Source organism: Athene noctua, chromosome 34 (assembly GCF_965140245.1).
Source record: "Athene noctua chromosome 34, bAthNoc1.hap1.1, whole genome shotgun sequence".
Classification (NCBI taxonomy): Eukaryota; Metazoa; Chordata; class Aves; order Strigiformes; family Strigidae; genus Athene; species Athene noctua.
In genome coordinates, this window is record NC_134070.1 from 1,376,257 (window position 1) to 1,393,694 (window position 17,438).

At 64.2% G+C, this 17,438-nt stretch overlaps 2 protein-coding genes across 2 annotated transcripts; one reads left to right on the plus strand and one right to left on the minus strand.

Annotated features, from left to right (window-relative positions):
• Window positions 1–242: 242 nt before the first annotated feature.
• On the plus strand, window positions 243–3,289 carry ZBTB9 (zinc finger and BTB domain containing 9). Its single transcript, XM_074930616.1, has 2 exons — window positions 243–271; window positions 1,669–3,289. Exon 2 carries the CDS (start codon window positions 1,685–1,687, stop codon window positions 3,287–3,289), a length of 1,605 nt encoding a protein of 534 aa, XP_074786717.1. The 5' UTR covers window positions 243–271; window positions 1,669–1,684.
• A 55-nt stretch (window positions 3,290–3,344) lies between these two features.
• LOC141972672 (uncharacterized) lies at window positions 3,345–17,056 on the minus strand. The gene is made up of 15 exons (XM_074930626.1): window positions 17,005–17,056; window positions 15,900–15,942; window positions 15,625–15,685; window positions 14,420–15,005; window positions 13,599–13,682; window positions 12,915–13,052; window positions 12,070–12,180; window positions 10,578–10,663; window positions 9,877–9,989; window positions 9,468–9,531; window positions 8,931–8,998; window positions 8,719–8,789; window positions 8,529–8,571; window positions 8,301–8,413; window positions 3,345–5,527 (listed from the first exon to the last, which is right to left on the minus strand). Exons 2-15 carry the CDS (start codon window positions 15,931–15,933, stop codon window positions 5,417–5,419), a joined length of 1,683 nt encoding a protein of 560 aa, XP_074786727.1. The 5' UTR covers window positions 15,934–15,942; window positions 17,005–17,056; the 3' UTR covers window positions 3,345–5,416.
• Between the last annotated feature and the right edge of the window lie 382 nt (window positions 17,057–17,438).

The following is a 17,438-nucleotide window of genomic DNA, read 5'->3' on the forward strand; positions in this document are numbered from 1 at the left end:
GCGGCTTCTGCGCCGGTTTCGCGATGGAAGGGCTGGAGGGGGAGGGGCTTATCTTGAAGGGGCGTGGCGTCGCGGCGGGTGTTAACAATGGGAAAGGGCGTGGCCTTTCGAGCGGGGGGGGCGTGGCTTCGTGGAGGGCGGGCGAAGAGCGGCACTACGCGGAGGAAGGGGGAGGCGGTGCTTCGCTGGTGACGTCACCGTTCTGCCCGCGGGAGGGAGGGGGCGGGGCTTCGCTGGTGACGTCACCGCTCGGAGGCGCCGGTGGCCGGGGGTGAGCGCGGGGCGCGCGGTCACGTGACGGGACCGGGAGGGTTCCCCCCCCCCCCCAGTTCCGGGGGGTGCGGGGCAGTCCCGGGGGGTCCCGGTACCGCGGGGGGGCGGAGGGCGATGGGGGGAACCGCGGGGCAGGGGCGGGGGGCGGGTGGGCGACGGGATGGCCCCGGGGCTACTGGGGTGTGTCCCCCCCGGGGCCAGGACGGGCCCCGTGGGGCAACGGGGCACCCGAGGGGGGCAACTGGGAACCTGAGGTGGCAACTGGGCACCCTGTGGTGCACCTGGGCACCCGAGGGGGGTATCAGGGCATTATGTGGGACAACTGGGCACCCCAAGGGGGCAACAGGGCAGCCAAGTGGGCAACTGGGCACCCAAGGGGGAAACTGGGCACCTGAGAGTGGCAACAGGGCACCCCATGGGGCAACTGGGCACTCGAGTGGGCAACTGGGCACCCAAGAGGGCGCCTGGGCACCCTGTGGGGCAACGGGGCACTCAAGTGGGCAACTGGGCACCTGAGAGGGGCAACAGGGCACCCCATGGGGCAATGGAGCACTCGAGTGGGCACCTGGGCACCCTATGGGGCAACGGGGCACTCAAGTGGGCAACTGGGCACCTTATGGGGCAGTAGAACAGTTCATGGGGCAAGACGACACCAAGTGGGGCAACAGGGTGCCCAAGGGGGCAACTGGGCACCCCATGGAACAGTAGAACAGTTCATGGGGCAATAGGGCACCCCACAGGGCAACTGGTCAACCAAGGAGGCAACAGGGCACCTCAGGGGGCAACAAGCCATCCTGTGGGGCAACAGAGCACCCTGTGGAGCAGAACAGTTCATGGGGCGGGAGGGCACCCAGTGAGGCAACAGGGCACCCAAGGGGGCTACAGGGCACTCAAAGGGGCAACTTTAGAGCAGTTCATGGGGTAACAGGGTACCTGAGGGGGCAACAGGGCACCCAAGAGACCCCATGGGTCACTAGAACATTGGGCAAGAGGGTGGCCCATGGGGCAACGGGATATCCTGTGGGGCAACTGGCCAACCAAGGGGGCAACGGGGCACCTGAGGGGGCAACTGGGCACCTTATGGGGCAGTAGAACAGGTCATGGGGCAAGAGAACACCTGGTGGGGCAACAGGGCACCCAAGGGTGTCCTAAAGGACCTCACGGGCCAGTAGAACATCTGTTGGGCAACAGGGTGGCCCACGGGGCAACAGGACATCCTGTGGGGTAACTGGGCAACCAAGGGGGCAACAGGGCACCCTATGGAGCAGTAGAACAGTTCATGGGGCGAGAGGACACCCGGTGGAGCAACAAGACACCCAAGGGGGGCAACAGGGCACCCAAGGGGGGCAACCAGATGCCCCGGCCCACCCCGCGTGACATCCCTGTCCCCCGCAGGCTCGTCGCGGGGAAGATGGCGGCCGAGGGGGGCCGGGTGCAGATCTCCTTCCCCCAGCACGCGGCGGCGCTCCTGGACTCCCTCAACCGCCTGCGCTTGGAGGGCAAGTTCTGCGACGTGGCCGTTCACGTGGGCGGCCGCATCTTCCCGGCCCACAAGAGCGTCTTGGCGGCCGCGTCGCCCTTTTTCCACGACAAGTTGCTTCTACAGGATGGGGGGCGCCTCTTGTTGCCCCCCGCGATCGACCCCGACGCTTTCGAGGGGCTCCTGCACCTCATCTACTCGGGGCGCTTGACGTTGCTGTTGGAGGCTCTACCGGGTCATCTCTTGGTGGCTAGTGGCCTCCAGATGTGGCACGTGGTGGATCAATGCTCGGAGATCCTGAGGGAATTGGAGGGCGGGGCGTGTCGGTGGGCCGGGCGGGGCGGCGAGGTGACGTCATCGTCATCGAGTGGCCGCGAAGCTGCTTCGTCGTGGCCCAACCGCGGTGGTGGCGGCGACTCCTCGTCATCCTCTTGGCCCAACCGTGGCGGCGATGGGTCAGCGTGTCCCAACCGCGGCGGCGATGGGTCCAACCGCGGCGGCGATGGGTCTTCATCATCCTCGTGGCCCAACCGTGGCGGCGACGGGTCTTCATCATCCTCGTGGCCCAACCGCGGCGGCGACGGGTCTTCATCGTCCTCGTGGCCCAACCGCGGCGGCGACGGGTCTTCGTGGCCCAACCGCGGTGGCGATGGGGCTTCATCATCTTCGTGGCCCAACCGTGGTGGCGACACGGCGCCGCCACCGCTGTCCTTCGCCAAAGACGGGGGCGAGGAGGTCCTCAAAATCCGCGTGGCCACCGACATGGCGCCGGCGGCGCCGGGCTCCCTCCTGCAGGACGCCGGCGAGGAAGTCCTCAAGATCTGCGTGGAGGAGGACGAGGAAGAAGAAGACGACGAGGAAGAAGACGGCGCCCACCGCCGCCATCACCGCCCCGCCGACGCCCTCCAGATCGTGCTGGAGGAGGAGGAGGAGGAAGACGGGGCCCCCGGAGACACCCGCGACCCGCCTAAAATTTTCTACATCAAGCAGGAAGCGGGTGGTGACGCCGCCGCCGCCGCCGCCGAGGGGCTCCTGGCGCCGTCGGAGCTGGCGGAGGTGAGTTACGTCATCCCGGCGGGCGGCGGCGCCATGATGACGACGGGCGGCGCCGCCGTGATGTCGACAGGCGGCGGCGGAGCGGCGGCGGCCATTTTCCCGCAGCCATCTTGGAAACCGGTAGATCTCCACGGGAATGAGATTTTAGGCCGAGGTCAAGCTCTTCACGCCCCGGTGAAGTTAGGCGCGGCTCCCGACGGCAAACGCTTCGGTTGTTTGTGCGGGAAACGCTTCGCGGTGAAGCCCAAGAGGGATCGGCACATCATGTTGACGTTCAGCCTGCGGCCCTTCGCCTGCGCCGCCTGCCACAAGCGCTTCAAGCTGAAGCACCACCTGACGGAGCACATGAAGACCCACGACGGGGCGGCGCGGGCCTGCGAGCGCTGCGGGCGCCGCTTCCGCCTCCGCAGCGGATTGGCCAAACATCGGCCGCTCTGTCAGGGGGCGCGGTGGGGAGGGGGGTGTTGGGCCTGCGAGTGATGGCGGAGGGGAAAGCCGGGCCTGGGGCTGGAGGGGGAGAGGGTTAAAGTCTGGCTCACGGGAGGTTGGGGGCTTTAAGGAAGGCGTTGGGTGGGGTGGAGGGATCTGGGCTCAGCTCAAAGGTCTGGCCCAGCTCCAGGCTTTAGACCCAGCTCAGAGCTCTAGGCCCAGCTCACCTTCTGGCCCAGTTTAGGGCTCCAGGCCCAGGTCACGGCTCTGAGCCCAGTTCAGGGGTCCAGGCCCAGTTTAGGGCTCTAGGCCCAGCTCACCTCCTGGCCCAGTTCAGGCCTCTAGGCGCAGCTCAGGCCCTAGGCCAAGCTCACTTCTTGGCCCAGTTCAGGCCTCTAGGCCCAGCTCAGGCCCTAGGCCAAGCTCACCTGGCCCAGTTCAGGGCTTTAGCCCAGTTTAGGGCTCTAGGCCCAGCTCATCTCCTGGCCCAGTTCAGGCCTCTAGGCGCAGCTCAGGCCCTAGGCCAAGCTCACCTCTTGGCCCAGTTCAGGCCCTAGGCCAAGCTCAGGCCCTAGGCCAAGCTCACATCTTGGCCCAGTTCAGGCCTCTAGGCCCAGCTCAGGCCCTAGGCCAAGCTCACCTCCTGGCCCAGTTCAGGCCCTAGGCCAAGCTCACTTCCTGGCCCAGTTCAGGGCTCTGGGCCCAGCTCAGCTCCCAGCCCAGTTCAGGATCTGGCCCGCTTTAGGGGTCTGTCTGCCCCAGTTTAGGGCTCTGGGACCAGCTGAGGCCCCGTACTGGTGTGAGGCCGCAGCCCTGGCCCAGCTCGGGGATCTCTCCCAGTTTGGGGCCGGTTCCCAGTTAAGGGCATCCCCAGTTCAGGTGCCCCTCCCCACCATCTTACTTCCGCTTCCCCACCGGCCAATCAGCGCACGTAAAGCAGGAGCGCAGTAGCCAATAGCAGAGCGTGGGGGCGGGCCGAGTGTTGCCATGGGGACTGCACTGCCGGGTCGCTATGGCAACGGGAGCGGGTGCGGGCCCCCCCCGGGTCCTTCTGCCCGCCTGCAGCCACCCCCAGGACCCCAATGTCCCCCCCAGGGGACACCCTTGTCCCCTCCTGGGGACCCCCCAACCCCCAAGGGGGGTCCCAGTGTCCCCTCCCACCCCTCCTGGGGACCCCCCTGTCCCCATGGGGGGGCCCAGTGTCCCCCCAGGACCCTCCAATCCTTCTTGGACACCCCCCCAAGTTCTGCAGGGACACTCGTGTCCCCAAGTGCCACCCCAACAGGACACGGTGCCACTGGTGATGTCACCCCATGAGCTTTAATAGGCTGAAACGGTGCGAAAATGGGGCAAAGCTGTAAAAAAAAAAAAAAAAAAAAAAGAAATAAAGTGTTGGGTCACCAGGATGGGGAGAACCAGTAAGTGACTGGGCCAAACTGGAATGGTGCTGCCACACGGGAGGTGAAATGGGGGTCCCACCAGTGCCAAACTGGGATGATGCTGTCACCTCTGGGGTGATGTGGGGTCCCACCAGTGCCAAACTGGGATGGAATGGTCATCTACTGGGTGACACACAGGGCTGTGGCTCCCACCAGTGCCAAACTGGGATGATGCAGTCACCTCTGGGGTGATGTGGGGTCCCACCAGTGCCAAACTGGGATGGCATGGTCATCTACTGGGTGACACACAGGGCTGTGGCTCCCACCAGTGCCAAACTGGGATGATGCTGTCACCTATGGGGTGATGTGGGGGTCCCACCAGTGCCCAACTGGGATGGGACTGTCCCCTATGGGGTGATGTGGGGGTCCCACCAGTGCCAAACTGGGATGATGCTGTCACCTATAACGTGACATGGGGGTCCCACCAGTGCCAAACTGGTCCCCATTCCTGGACCCACCCTACCACCACCCACACCAAAGTGGGGTGCGTGTGGCGGGGGGGACCCGTCGCCCCACCGGTGGGTTCTGGGCGCGTTGGGTGTCCGTGTCCCCGTTACGGTGGCGGTCACCAGCTGGGACGCGACGATGGATTCATGGGCTGGTTCCCTGATCACCCACCAACCTCTCCGTGAGGGTTCCCCCGCCGAAGGGTTGGGATTGTCCATCTCGGGGAGGTTCTTGCCTTTTTTTTTTTTTTTTTTGGGGGGTCGTTCTCCACATCTCCCGGGGTGGTGACACCTCAGCGGGCGCTACCGGAGCTCCCGGGGACACTCGCCGCACTTTTTAGGTGGATTCTTTCCATCGGATGAAGGTTCAACGATGGGTTTGTGCTCATCCAACTCAACGCTTCCTGCGGAAGAAGAAAGCCAAGGTTTTAGGTCGCGTTTCCCATATTTCTTTCCCGCAAAAGTTTTATTTTTCCCCACCCGGGGGTTGTCTCGAGGACTCAACGTCAGCACTGGACCTCCCGTGGGGCTGCGCTGTGCCTCCAACACTTGCGGGTCCATCCTGGGTTTGGCCAGGACAGACTTCAATGTCCTTGGGTTGAGTGAGCCCACATGGAGGGTCGGGGCCGGGTGGATCCTTGGGGCATTCCGTGTCATGGGACGCCAAAGCTCGGCCTACGGGCGGGCACACGCCTTGCGGTGGTCTCGGTTGCTGGGTCATGGTGGGATTTTCTGGTGCGGTTGGGTCACCGGTCACCGCTGGGTGACCGCTGCTGCACTGTACCCGTTTGGGGCCTACTATTATTACTGGGTTTGCTAGATTTTTTTTTAACCTACAAAATTTCTTCAAAGAATCCTCTTGGCTGGAAAAGCCCCTGAAGCTCCTCCAGCCCCACCATGACCCTCACCCTGACCCTTCCCAACTCCCCCAGATCCCTCAGCGCTGGCTCAGCCCGACTCTTCAACCCCCCCAGGGATCCCGGGGACTCCCCCCTGCCCTGGGCAGCCCATTCCAAGGCCCAACAGCCCCTTCTGCACAGAAATCCTTCCTCAGAGCCAGCCTGACCCTGCCCTGGGCAGCTTGAGGCCATTCCCTCGGGGCCTGGCGCTGGGGCCTTGGCTCCAGAGACTCATCCCCCCTCTCTGCCCCCTCCTGGCAGGGAGTTGCAGAGGGCCAGGAGGTCTCCCCTCAGCCTCCTCTGCTCCAGACTGAACCCCCCCAGTTCCCCCAGCCGCTCCCCAGCAGACCTGTGCTCCAGACCCTGCCCCAGCTCCGTTGCCCTTCTCTGGCCACGCTCGAGTCATTCAATGGCCTTTTTGGGGTGAGGGGCCCAACACTGAGCCCAGGAATCGAGGGGCGGCCTCCCCAGGGGGCAGATCCCTTCCCTGTCCCTGCTGGCCACGCTGGTGCTGACACAAGCCAGGATGCCATTGGCCTCCTTGGCCCCCTGGGCACCTGCTGGCTCGTTATCCATCGATTAACCCCCCAGCCCCTCTCTGACCGGCCGCTCTCCAGCCACTCCTCCCCAGGCCTGTAGCCCTGCTGGGGGTTGTTGTGGCCCAAGGGCAGCCCCCGGCATTTGCCCTCAGTGAAACTCCCCCAGTTGGGCTCAGCCCATGGCTCCAGCCTGGCCAGATTCTTTTGTCCCTCCCTTACTTCACCGTGGTGTCAGGGGAGGGAACAACCGCCCCGGGGCTATTTACAGTTGTGCTCCTCAGGGCTCGGAGTTGGACCGTTCTGGTTCAACATCTTCACGGATGATCTCGATAAGGACACAGAGGGTGTCATGCGTGAGGGCACAGGTGACCCCAAGTGCAGCGGGAGTGTCGATCTGCAGGAGGACAGGGAGGCTGCAGAGAGACCTGGATAGAACGGGGTCGGTGGCCAACGTCAACAGGGTGAGCTTCAGCCAGGGCAAGTGCCAGGTCCTGCCCTTGGGCCACAACAACCCCCGGTGTGGCTACAGGCGCGGGGAGGGGCGGCTGGAGAGCTGCCAGTCAGAGCGGGACCTGGGGGGTGATTGATGGATAACGGGCCAGCAGCGTGCCCAGGGGGCCAAGAAAGCCAACGGCACCCTGGCTTGTGTCAGCACCAGCGTGGCCAGCAGGAGCGGGGAGGTGACAGTCCCTGTGCTCGGCACTGGGGAGGCCACACCTGGAGGTTGTGTCCGGGTTTGGGCACCTCAATCCCAGAGAGATCTGGGGGGGCTGGAGCGAGGGCAGAGGAGGGCAGCGAGGCTGGGGAAGGGCTGGAGAGTAAATCCTGCGCGGAGCCAGGGAAGGGGCCGGGGGTGTTCAGTGTGAGGAGGAGGAGGCTGAGGGGAGCCCTCATCCCTCTCTGCAGCTCCTGACGGGACACTGCAGAGAGGCTGGGGCTGGGCTCTGCTCCCAGGGGATCGGGGACAGGACAAGAGGGAACGGCTGGAAACTGCCCCAGGGGAGGGTCAGGCTGGGCAGGAGGAGAAAATGTTTCACCAGAGAGGGGAACAGGCTGCCCAGGGAGGGGCAGTCCCCATCCCGGGGGGGGTTTAAGGGCCGTTGGGATGAGCTGGGGGGGATGTGGGGTACGGGAGAGCTGTGTGGAGTTGGGCCGAGGGTTGGACTCGCTGACCCCGAGGGGCTTTTCCAACCTGAAGGATTTTAGAAATTCAGGAATTTCAGATACTTTCGGAATGTTGATATTAACGGGTCGTCTTACTGCTGGGAGCTCGTGTGCACGTGGTTCGGGGTTTAGTTCAGGGTTAAGCAACTATTTAAGACTATCCCTGGAAAATCCACCCCAAAATCGGAGAATTATGAGCGGTTGGGGGTGTGGAGCAGCGTGGGCAAGGCACCTACAACAGCGGAACTTCACGGAATCCTGAAGAAGTAGTAAAATATTTGGAAAAAGTATGTTGGCACCCGGGTAATTCCGGAAAGGCCCAGCTCACTGCAAGACGCTGGGGCTTAGGCTGCGCTTACCGGGTGGTATTAAACAGCGCTCAGCACCCTCGAGGGGAAGAGGAGGGCTCTGGGTCTGGGGACAAAGTCCCCAACGGAAACTACGACCCCACCAACCTCGGCCTTCAGCTGAGTGACCCCTGGGAAGTGACCCGAGGTGACGTGTGGGTCACACCAGTGACAGACTGGGTCAAACTGGTCCCCTCCCCACCGGTTGGGGTGGTGGGGGTGACTCACCTGGGATGGCTGGGTCTGCAGTGGGGTTAAGGGGGGGTCAGGGTTGTCACCGTTGTCCTCGAGGATGGCGGCGCCCAGGGCCTGCAGCTGAGTCACAAGGGAGCCCAGCGCCGCTGGGGGGGACATTTAAGGCTGAGAGGGACATTGGGGGGCACCCAGAGGTGTCAGGGGACATGGGGACGAGGGGGACATGGGGACATTTGTGGGTGCCACAAGGGGCAGACCTACCTCTGCTGGGGGGGTGTCCCCTCCTGTCCTGGTGGGGGATGACCTGGGGGTGACACGAGGGGTGACACAGAGACAGGAGCCACCCCTGTCCCCAAGCACAGCTCCCCCCTCAGTCCGGTGTCCCCCTTTGTCACCCTTTCCCCCGTCTCCAGCCCCCCACACGCCCACCCGTGTCCCCAACCCACCTCACCTTGTCCTGTGTCACCTCATGCTCTGTCACCCAGCTGTGTGGCACCTCCTCAGCCGCTCCCAAGGTCACCACTGCGGGGACAGGGCGGGGACATGGCAGCCACCACAGGGACACAGGGTGGCACCTGCCTAGTATCCCCTCTTGTCCCATCACCGATGTCCCCTACCCAGTGTCCACCCCACCAAAAGTGTCCCCAGCGTGTCCCTACTCACCGCTGCACCGGACCTTGGCCACTGTCCCCTCAAGCCGATGGGTGCCGCCTGTCACCTTGGCCACTGGGCTGGGGACAGCGTCACCAAGTCACCCCTGGGGTCCCCAAGAATGAGGACAGGGTCCCCTGCCACCCCTGGGGGTCCAAAATCCCCTCCCAGTGTCCCCATTCACCCCTGGGGTCCCAAAGTCCCTTCCCAGGGTCCCAAAGTCCCTGCCAGTGTCCCCATGTCACTCCTGGGGTCCTCAAGAGTGAGGACGGGGTCACCTGCCACTTCTGGGGTCCCAAAGTCACTCCCGGGGTCCCAAAGTCACCTCCCAGGGTCCCCATGTCACTGCTGGGGTCCCCAAGAGTGAGGACAGGGTCCCCTGCCACCCCTGGGAGACCAAAGTCCCCTCCCAGTGTCCCCATGTCACCCCTGGGGTCCCAAAGTCACTCCCAGGGTCCCAATGTCCCCCCTTGGGGTCCCAATGTCACCCTTGGTGTCCCTCAACACCCCGAGTGGACCCAGGCGTCGAGGCCCTCACCCACCACTCACTTGTCCCCCATCGGGTCCTGCTGCCACCGTGGCTGGTCCAAGGCCACCACCGGGGCCACCAGCCCTGGGGACAGGGGACAGGGTGACACCAGGGTCATCAGCCCTGGGGACAGGGTGAGTCCAGAACCACCTGGTGTGGAGAAGCGGTCACAGCGACATCTGGGCCACCCCGTTCCTCTCCTCACACCTGTCCTGTCCCCATCCCCATGTCCCCATCCCTGTCCCTGTGTCCCCATTCCCCCCCCTGTCCCCACCCCTCCCTCCCCCTGTCCCCATCCCCATGTCCCCCCCCCCATCTTTGCGTCCCTGTGTCCTCATCTGTCCCCACATCTCTCTCCCTGCCCCTGTGTCACCTTTCCTGTCCCCGTGTCCCCCTCCCCTGTGCCCCCTTGTCCCCCCGTCCCCATACCCTGAAGGACACGGAGCCGCTGTCCCGCCCGGCGCAGGCGGGCGCTGAGGGTGACCATGGTCCTGGTGGCTGCTGTCACCTCAGCCTCGCGTGCTGTCACCACCTCGGCCAGCCTGGGGGACAGGGGGACAAGGGGACATGACAAGGTGACAAGAGAACAGGGGGACAGGATGGGGACAAGAGGACAGAGGGACATGAAAGGGTGACAGGACAGAAGGACAAGGGGACGTGGGACAGGATGGGGGACAGGACAGGGGACAAGGGGATGCAACAGGGGTACAAGGGGACATAATAGGGGGACAAGGGGACAGGATGGGGGACAGGGGAACATGACAAGGGGACAAGGGGACACAACAGGGGGACAAGGGGACACACATGACACAGGGACAGCGGGGACAGGACCAGCAGTGACATACAGGGACGGTGACACTGGTGCCCTCCCAGTTTCCCCACACTGGTCTCCTCCCAGTATTCCCCAGATGCCTCTCAGTTCCTTCCAGGTTCCCCCCACCAGTGTCCCCAGTGCCTCCCAGTACTCCCCCAGCCCCTGTCCCAGTGTCACCCCAGCTCCTCCCCCAGTGCCCCCCAGTTTCCTCTCAGTGCCCCGTTCCTCCCCAGTCCCTTAGTGCCCCTCCCAGTTGTCCCCCAGTCCCTCCCAGTGTCCCCTGTCCCTCCAGTTCCTCCCAGTCCCCTCCCAGTACCTGGCAGCCGCCCGCACCAGTCCTCCCAGTGCCTCCTCAGCCGCCTCTGCCCGTCCCCGCTGCCGTGTCACCTCCTGTGCCAGGTGCTGGGACAAGTGCCACTTTGTCCCCAAGCTGTCCCCAAGCCCTCCCGTGTCCCCAAGATGTCCCCACTCTGGGTCACCTCCCTAACCAGGTACTGGGACACCAGTCATTGATGTCCCCACCATGTCCCCAACCCCTCAAGTGGCCCCTCATGATGTCCCCAAGCCATCCCCAACCCATCCCAGTGTCCCCATGCCCCCAGCGTGGCCCTGGGTATCCCCACCATGTCCCCATATCTCTGGCACGTCCCCCTCCATGTCCCCACATGTCCCCGGTGGGGCCCTTTGTGTCCCCAGCATATCCCCCCATTTCCCAGGCATGTCCCCACATGTCCCACAGGTCCCCATTGTGTCCCTCCATGTCCCCAGCAGGTCCTCGTGTACCCACCAGGCCCCCCCTTTACCCCATGTGTGTCCCCTATGTCCCCTCCATGTCCCCAGGGGGGGTCCAGTTTCCCCAGGGGGTCCCCATGTGTCCCCAGCATGTCCCTCCATGTCTCCATTTCCCTAGCATGTCCCCAAATGTCTCTTCATGTCCCCAACGTGTCCCGCTATGTCCCCACCACATTCCCAGGGGGTCCCCATATGTCCCCACCATGTCCCTATGGGGTCCCCATTTCCCCAGGATGATCCCATACATCCCCACCATGTCCCTCCATGTCCCCAACAGGTCCCTGTTTCCACAGCATGTCCCCATATGTTTACAAAATGTCCCCTAGGGGTCCCCATTTCCCCAGCATGTCCCCAGGGGGTCCGTGTTTCCCCAGGGTGACCCCATATGTCCCCACCATGTCCCTCCATGTCCCCAGTGGGTCCCCCTATGTCCCGACCACATTCCCAGGGGGTCCCTGTTTCTCCAGGGGGTCCCCATGTGTCCCCACCATGTCCCCATGGGGTCCCTATACATCCCCAGGGGTTTCCCATTTCCCCAGGGTGTCCCCATACATACCCATCATGTCCCTCCATGTCCCCAACAGGTCCCTGTTTCCCCAGCATGTCCCCATATGTTCACAAAATGTCCCCTAGGGGTCCCCATTTCCCCAGCATGTCCCCATTTCCCCAGGGTGACCCCATATGTCCCCAGCGGGTCCCCTTATGTCCCCACCACATTCCCAGGGGATCTCTGTTTCCCCAGGGGGTCCCCATTTCCCCAGCATGTCCCTGTTTCCCCAGCATGTCCCCAGCATGACCCCAGGGGGTCCCCGTTTCCCCAGGGGGTCCCCATATGTCCCCACCATGTCCCTCCACGTCCCTATTTCCGCAAAGCGTCCCTCCACATCCCCTGAGGGTCCCCATTTCCCCATCATGTCCCCATATGTCCCCAGGGGGTCCCCGTTTCCCCAGCATGTCCCCGTATGCCCCCTCCCCGTCCCACGCGTGTCCCCGCTGTCCCCCGTGTCCCCTCTGACCTCTCTGTCCCGCCGCTGCAGCTCAGCGGTGGCCGCCCCCTCGCGCAGGCTCAGCTCCAGCCGCCTCACACGCCGTGTCCCCGCTGTCACCGCTGCCCCCAGTGTCCCCACCTGAGGCACCCAAACGTCCAGGAACAGCCCAGGAGGGACCCAGACAGCCAGGAGACCCCCCCAGATGGAAATAGGTGACGTCCCCAAAAGGGACCCAGGCCCCTGGAAAGCCCCCAGCACCCCTAGAAGAGACTCAGGAACGTCCCTGGGAGGGACCCAGGTGTCCAGGCACCCCAAAACCCCCTGGGTGGGACCCAGGTGCCACCACCAGAAGGGACCCAGGAGTTCGGTAACCCCCCAAACCCCCCGAGATGGGATCCAGGTGTCACCCCCAGGAAGGACCCAGGTGTCCGGACACCCCAAAATCCCCCAAATGGGACCCAGGTGCCAACCCTAGGAGGGACCCAGGAGTCTGGGTGTCCCCTAAACCCCCCTAGATGGGACGCAGGAACCCCTCAGTAGGGATCCAGGTGTCTGGGCACCCCCTAAGCCCCCAGATGGGACCCAGGTGTCACCCCAGGAAGAACCCAGGTGTCCGGGCACCCCAAACCTCCCTGGATGAGACCCAGGTGCCACCCCCGGGAGGGACCCAGGCATCCATGCACCCCCTAAACCCCCCAACATGGGACCCAGGAACCCCTCAGCAGGGGCCCTAGTGCCTGGGCATCCCCAAAACCCCCAGATGGGACCCAAGTACCACCCCCAGGAAGAATCCAGGAGTCTAGGCACCCCCAAAACCCCCAGATGGGACCCAGGTACCCCCCCACGAGGGACCCAGGCATCCAGGCACCCACCTGCGCCCGCAGCACCCGCTGCACCTCCTCCTGCACCCGCAGCTGCACCAGGAGGGTGAAGACCTTCTCCCGCCAGCGCCCCAGAAGCGCCTGCAGCCGGGGGGGGGCCATTGCCATGGGCACCCCAGGGGGTGGCAGCTGGGGGGTAAGAGGGGGAGGTGTGGGTGCTCTGGGGCACCCAGACACCCCCTTGACATCCTGTCCCCTCCCCACAAGCACCCATGTCCATTCCAAGGGCACCTGAGACCCCCTGAACACCCCAGAACCTCCTCGTTGCACCTCAATGCCCCCCCAGCACCCCCAAAATCCCCATTAGTGGCACCTGATGGCACCCCAGGGTGGCTCCAAATCCCCCCCCCCCCAGCACCCTGAGTCACCCCCACTCCCTGTGGCACCCCAAAAACCACCCCAAGGCATCCCCAGCCCCTCCAGCATCCCAGGGATATGCTGGACCCCCCCAGGGCACCCCAAGACTCACTCTGCCCTAACTCCCTGGGTTGCCCCCTTACCACCCCCCCCAGAACCCCCTGTGGCCACACATTGCCCCCTCAGGGGCAACTCACAGCATTCTACGGCTCCCCCAGCCCCCCCCCAAATCCCCCCCAGTGGCACCCTGGGGGTATCCAAAGCATACCAGGCCCCTCAGCACCCCAAAATCACCCCTTGTGGCCCCCCCAACCCCACCTCACGGCCCAGCTCCTGCTCCTGCAGGGTCAGGATGTGGCCGAGGGCGCTGAGCCGGGCCTGGAGCAGCACCTGGGCCTGGCACTGGGGGAGAGAATGGGGACAGTGTGGGGACACCATGGGTACACCGTGGGGACAGGGGGCATGGGGACATCCTGGGGAGAGGGGATGTAGGGACACCAGAGAGACAGAGCCACCATGTGTTGTGTCCACTGCCCTCTCTCCATGGGGACACCCTGGGGACACGAGGGGGACAGGGCCATCATACGTGTCCCCTGCCATGGGGACACCCTAGGGACACAGACACATCCTGGGGACACCAGAGGGACAGGAGACACCATGTGTGTGTTCCCCCAGGGGACACCCAAGGGACAGGGCCACCACATGTCGCCCCCCCCCCCCCCCCCCCCCCGCGGGGCCAGGGAGACATCCTGAGGACACTAGAGGAACATGGGGACACCCATGGGACATCAGAGAGACAGGGCCACCATATGTGTCCCCTGCCAAAGGGACAACCTGGGGACAGGGAGACACCCTGGGGACACCAGAGGGACAGGGCCCGTACGTGTTCACCCCCAAGGGGACACCCTGGGGACACCAGAGGGACGGGGGACACCACGTGTGTCCCCCCATGGGGACACCCTGGGGACAGGAAGACATTGTGAGGACCCCAGCGGGACAGGGGACACCCTGGGGACACCCTGGGGACACCAGAGGGACAGGGCACATGGGGACATCCTGGGGACACCGTGGGGACAGGGCCACCCTGTCCCCAAGGGGAGGGGACAGGGTCCCCAGGAGATCCAACTGCCCAGGCTCACCTCCTCCAGGGGCTGCCCCTCATCAGGCTCCGCCCCCTGGGCTTGGCCACGCCTCTTCTCAGCCTCAAGCTCTGCCTCCAGAGCCTGGCCACGCCTCTTCTCACTCTCAAGCTCCACCCCCAGTGCTTGACCACGCTTCCTCTCAGCCTCAAGCTCCACCTCCAAGGCTTGGCCCCGCCTCTTCTCAGCCTCAAACTCTGCCTCTGTCTGGCCACGCCTCTTCTCGGCCTCAAGCTCCTCCCTCAGGGCTTGTCCCCGCCTCTTCTCGGCCTCAAGCTCCGCCTCCAGGGCTTGTCCCCGCCTCTTCTCAGCCTCAAGCTCCTCCCTCAGGGCTTGTCCCCGCCTCTTCTCAGCCTCAAGCTCCTCCCTCAGGGCTTGTCCCCGCCTCTTCTCAGCCTCAAGCTCCTCCCTCAGGGCTTGTCCCCGCCTCTTCTCGGCCTCAAGCTCCGCCTCCAGGGCTTGTCCCCGCCTCTTCTCAGCCTCAAGCTCCTCCCTCAGGGCTTGTCCCCGCCTCCTCTCAGCCTCAAGCTCCGCCTCCAGGGCTTGTCCCCGCCTCTTCTCGGCCTCAAGCTCCGCCTCCAGGGGCCTGCCAAAGGAGACTGAGGTGCCCAGGCTCTGGGGGTTACTGGGAGCACTGGGAGGGTTAGTAGGGGATTACTGGGGACATTGGAGGCTACTGGGAGGGTCAGCGCGGGATTATTGGGAACACTGGAGGCTACTGGGTGCACTGGGAGGGTCAGTGGGGGATTATTGGGAACATTGGAGGCTACTGGGAGCACTGGGAGGGTCAGTGGGGGATTACTAGGAATACTGGAAGCTACTGGGAGGGTCAGTGGGGGATTACTGGAGGCTGCTGGGAGGGGGAAACTGGGGGAGTAGAGGGAGCACTGGGGGTTACTGGGAGGGTTACCAGGGAACACCTCGGGGGGGGGTGGTGTTATTTGGAGGTTACTGGGTGTACTAGGCGGTTACTGGGAGGGTTAGTGGGGGACTCTGGGAACACTGCAGGGTTACTGGGAGCACTGGGAGGGGGCAACTGGCAGATTACTGGGAACACTGGGAGGGGGAAACTGGGGGAATAGAGGGAGCACTGGGGGTTACTGGGAGGGTTATCAGGAACACCTCAGTGGGGGGGTGTTATTTGGCGGCTACTGGGAGTACTGGGTGGTTACTGGGAGCACTGGGAGGTTACTGGGAACCCTTACCTGGTGCTGGGGCCGGGGGGGCGGAGCACGAAGTGTGATGGGGGGACGAGGCCCCGCAGACCTGGGAGGGGGGGACACAGACCCAGGTGTCTGGGGGGGCCCCTGGCATCCAGGGGGGTTTGGGGGGGCCCCAGTGTTGGGGGGGGTCAGGGGGGTCCCCAGTGTTGGGGGGGGTCAGGGGGGTCCCCAGAAATCAGGGGGGGTCGGGGGGGTCCCCAGAATCCGGAGGGGGGTGTAAGGGCGGGGGACGACACCCCCAGACATCTGGGGCTCACCAGTGCCCGGTGGCTCCGGGTGACTCTCAGCCATTGGTGGCACCTTGGGGTGGGACAACTCCCAGTAAATCCCAGTAAGTTCCAGTATCCCAGAATCTCCCAGTAACTGCCCCATGGCTCAACTCCCAGAAGCCTCCCAGTAATTCCCAGTAAGGGCCTGCTGACCTCTACTGTCATTCCCAGACACAGCCCCCCCAGCCTCAGTGACTCCCAGTTCCAACCAGTGGCTCCCAATTTACTCCCCGCCCAGCCCCAGTGACTCCCAGTATCTCCCCATTCCCCCTACCACGGTGCCAGTATCCCCTGCGACTCCCAGTACACTCCAACACACTCCCAGTAGCCCATAGTGGCTCCCTATTCCCTCCCCTCACAATCCCAGTATGCCCAGTGACTCCCAGTACACTCCAACACACTCCCAGCAGCCCACAGTGGCTCCCCATTCCCACCCCCCTCGTGATCCCAGTATGCCCAGTGACCTCCCACTCACATTCCCTGTGACTCCCAGTTATCACATACACACACACTCCCAGTAATTACCAGTAGCTCCCCATTCCCCCCACTGTGGTTGCAGTGGCTCCCAGTAACCACACCCTCATATTCCCAGTGACTCCCAGTAGGCCCCAGTGGCTCCCCATTGTCCCCCTTCATGATCCCAGTACGGCCAGTGACTCCTCTCTCGTATTCCCAGTGACTCCCAGTTCTCACATACACACTCCCAGTGGCTCCCAGTAACCACTCATTCATATTCCCAGTGACTCCCAGTACACTCCAGCGCACTCCCAGCAGGCCCCAGTGACTCCCCGTTGTCCCCGCCTCACGATCCCAGTACGCCCAGTGACTCCCAGTAACTGCTCCCTCATATTCCCAGTGACTCCCAGTTCAACCCCCACAGACCCTCCCAGCGGCTCTCCACTGTCCCCGTCAAGGGCCCAGAGGATCCCAGTACACCCAGTAACTCCCAGTGACGTCCCACTCACACTCCCAGTGATTCCCAGTTCCCCCCCTCCCTGCTCCCAGTAACTTCCAGTCGCTCCACATTTCCCCTTCCCCACGGTCCCAACGGCTCCCACTAACTCCCAGTTTCCCTCCCAGTAGCTCCCAGTACCTCCCAGTACACCCAGTACACGCCAAGCCCCCGGGGTCCGCTCACAGCCGCGCGGTGCACGCCGGGAACGCGCCGCCGCCGCCGCTCTGCCCGCTCCGCGCGGCGCAGCCAATCAGCGCACAGAGCCGAGTGAAAAGCCCACCCCCTCACTCCAGAAGCGCGAAAGCAACAGCCAATGAAACGCTGCAGAGCGCAAGCAGGACCCTCCTCCCCGCTGACCAATGAGAGGCTGCGCCTGGACTTGGGGGGCGGTGCGGAGAGCGCGGCGGCTTGTCCCGCCCCCTCGCGGAAACTCGACCAATCAGAGATCGAGGGGAGGGGACTGGGGTAGAAACTGGGCGGGGGGGGGGGGGGATGATAATCTGAGCCCTGAGGGGGTAAATCTAAGGCCAGGGGGTAAATTAGGGTTTTGGAGGTGTAAATCAGGGCCTGAG

What these genes read in the sequence shown, in the direction of transcription:
- LOC141972672 (XM_074930626.1), bottom strand. Translation starts at nt 15,933, where the DNA reads ATGGCTGAGAGTCACCCGGAGCCACCGGGCACTG. An exon ending in CCCCCCGGCCCCAGCACCAG is followed by an intron (nt 15,006 to 15,624) that starts GTAAGGGTTCCC and finishes CTCCTTTGGCAG; the next exon opens with GCCCCTGGAGGCGGAGCTTG. An exon ending in GCGGCTCCGTGTCCTTCAGG is followed by an intron (nt 9,532 to 9,876) that starts GTATGGGGACGG and finishes CCCTGTCCCCAG; the next exon opens with GGCTGGTGGCCCCGGTGGTG.
- ZBTB9 (XM_074930616.1), top strand. Translation starts at nt 1,685, where the DNA reads ATGGCGGCCGAGGGGGGCCGGGTGCAGATCTCCTTCCCCCAGCACGCG.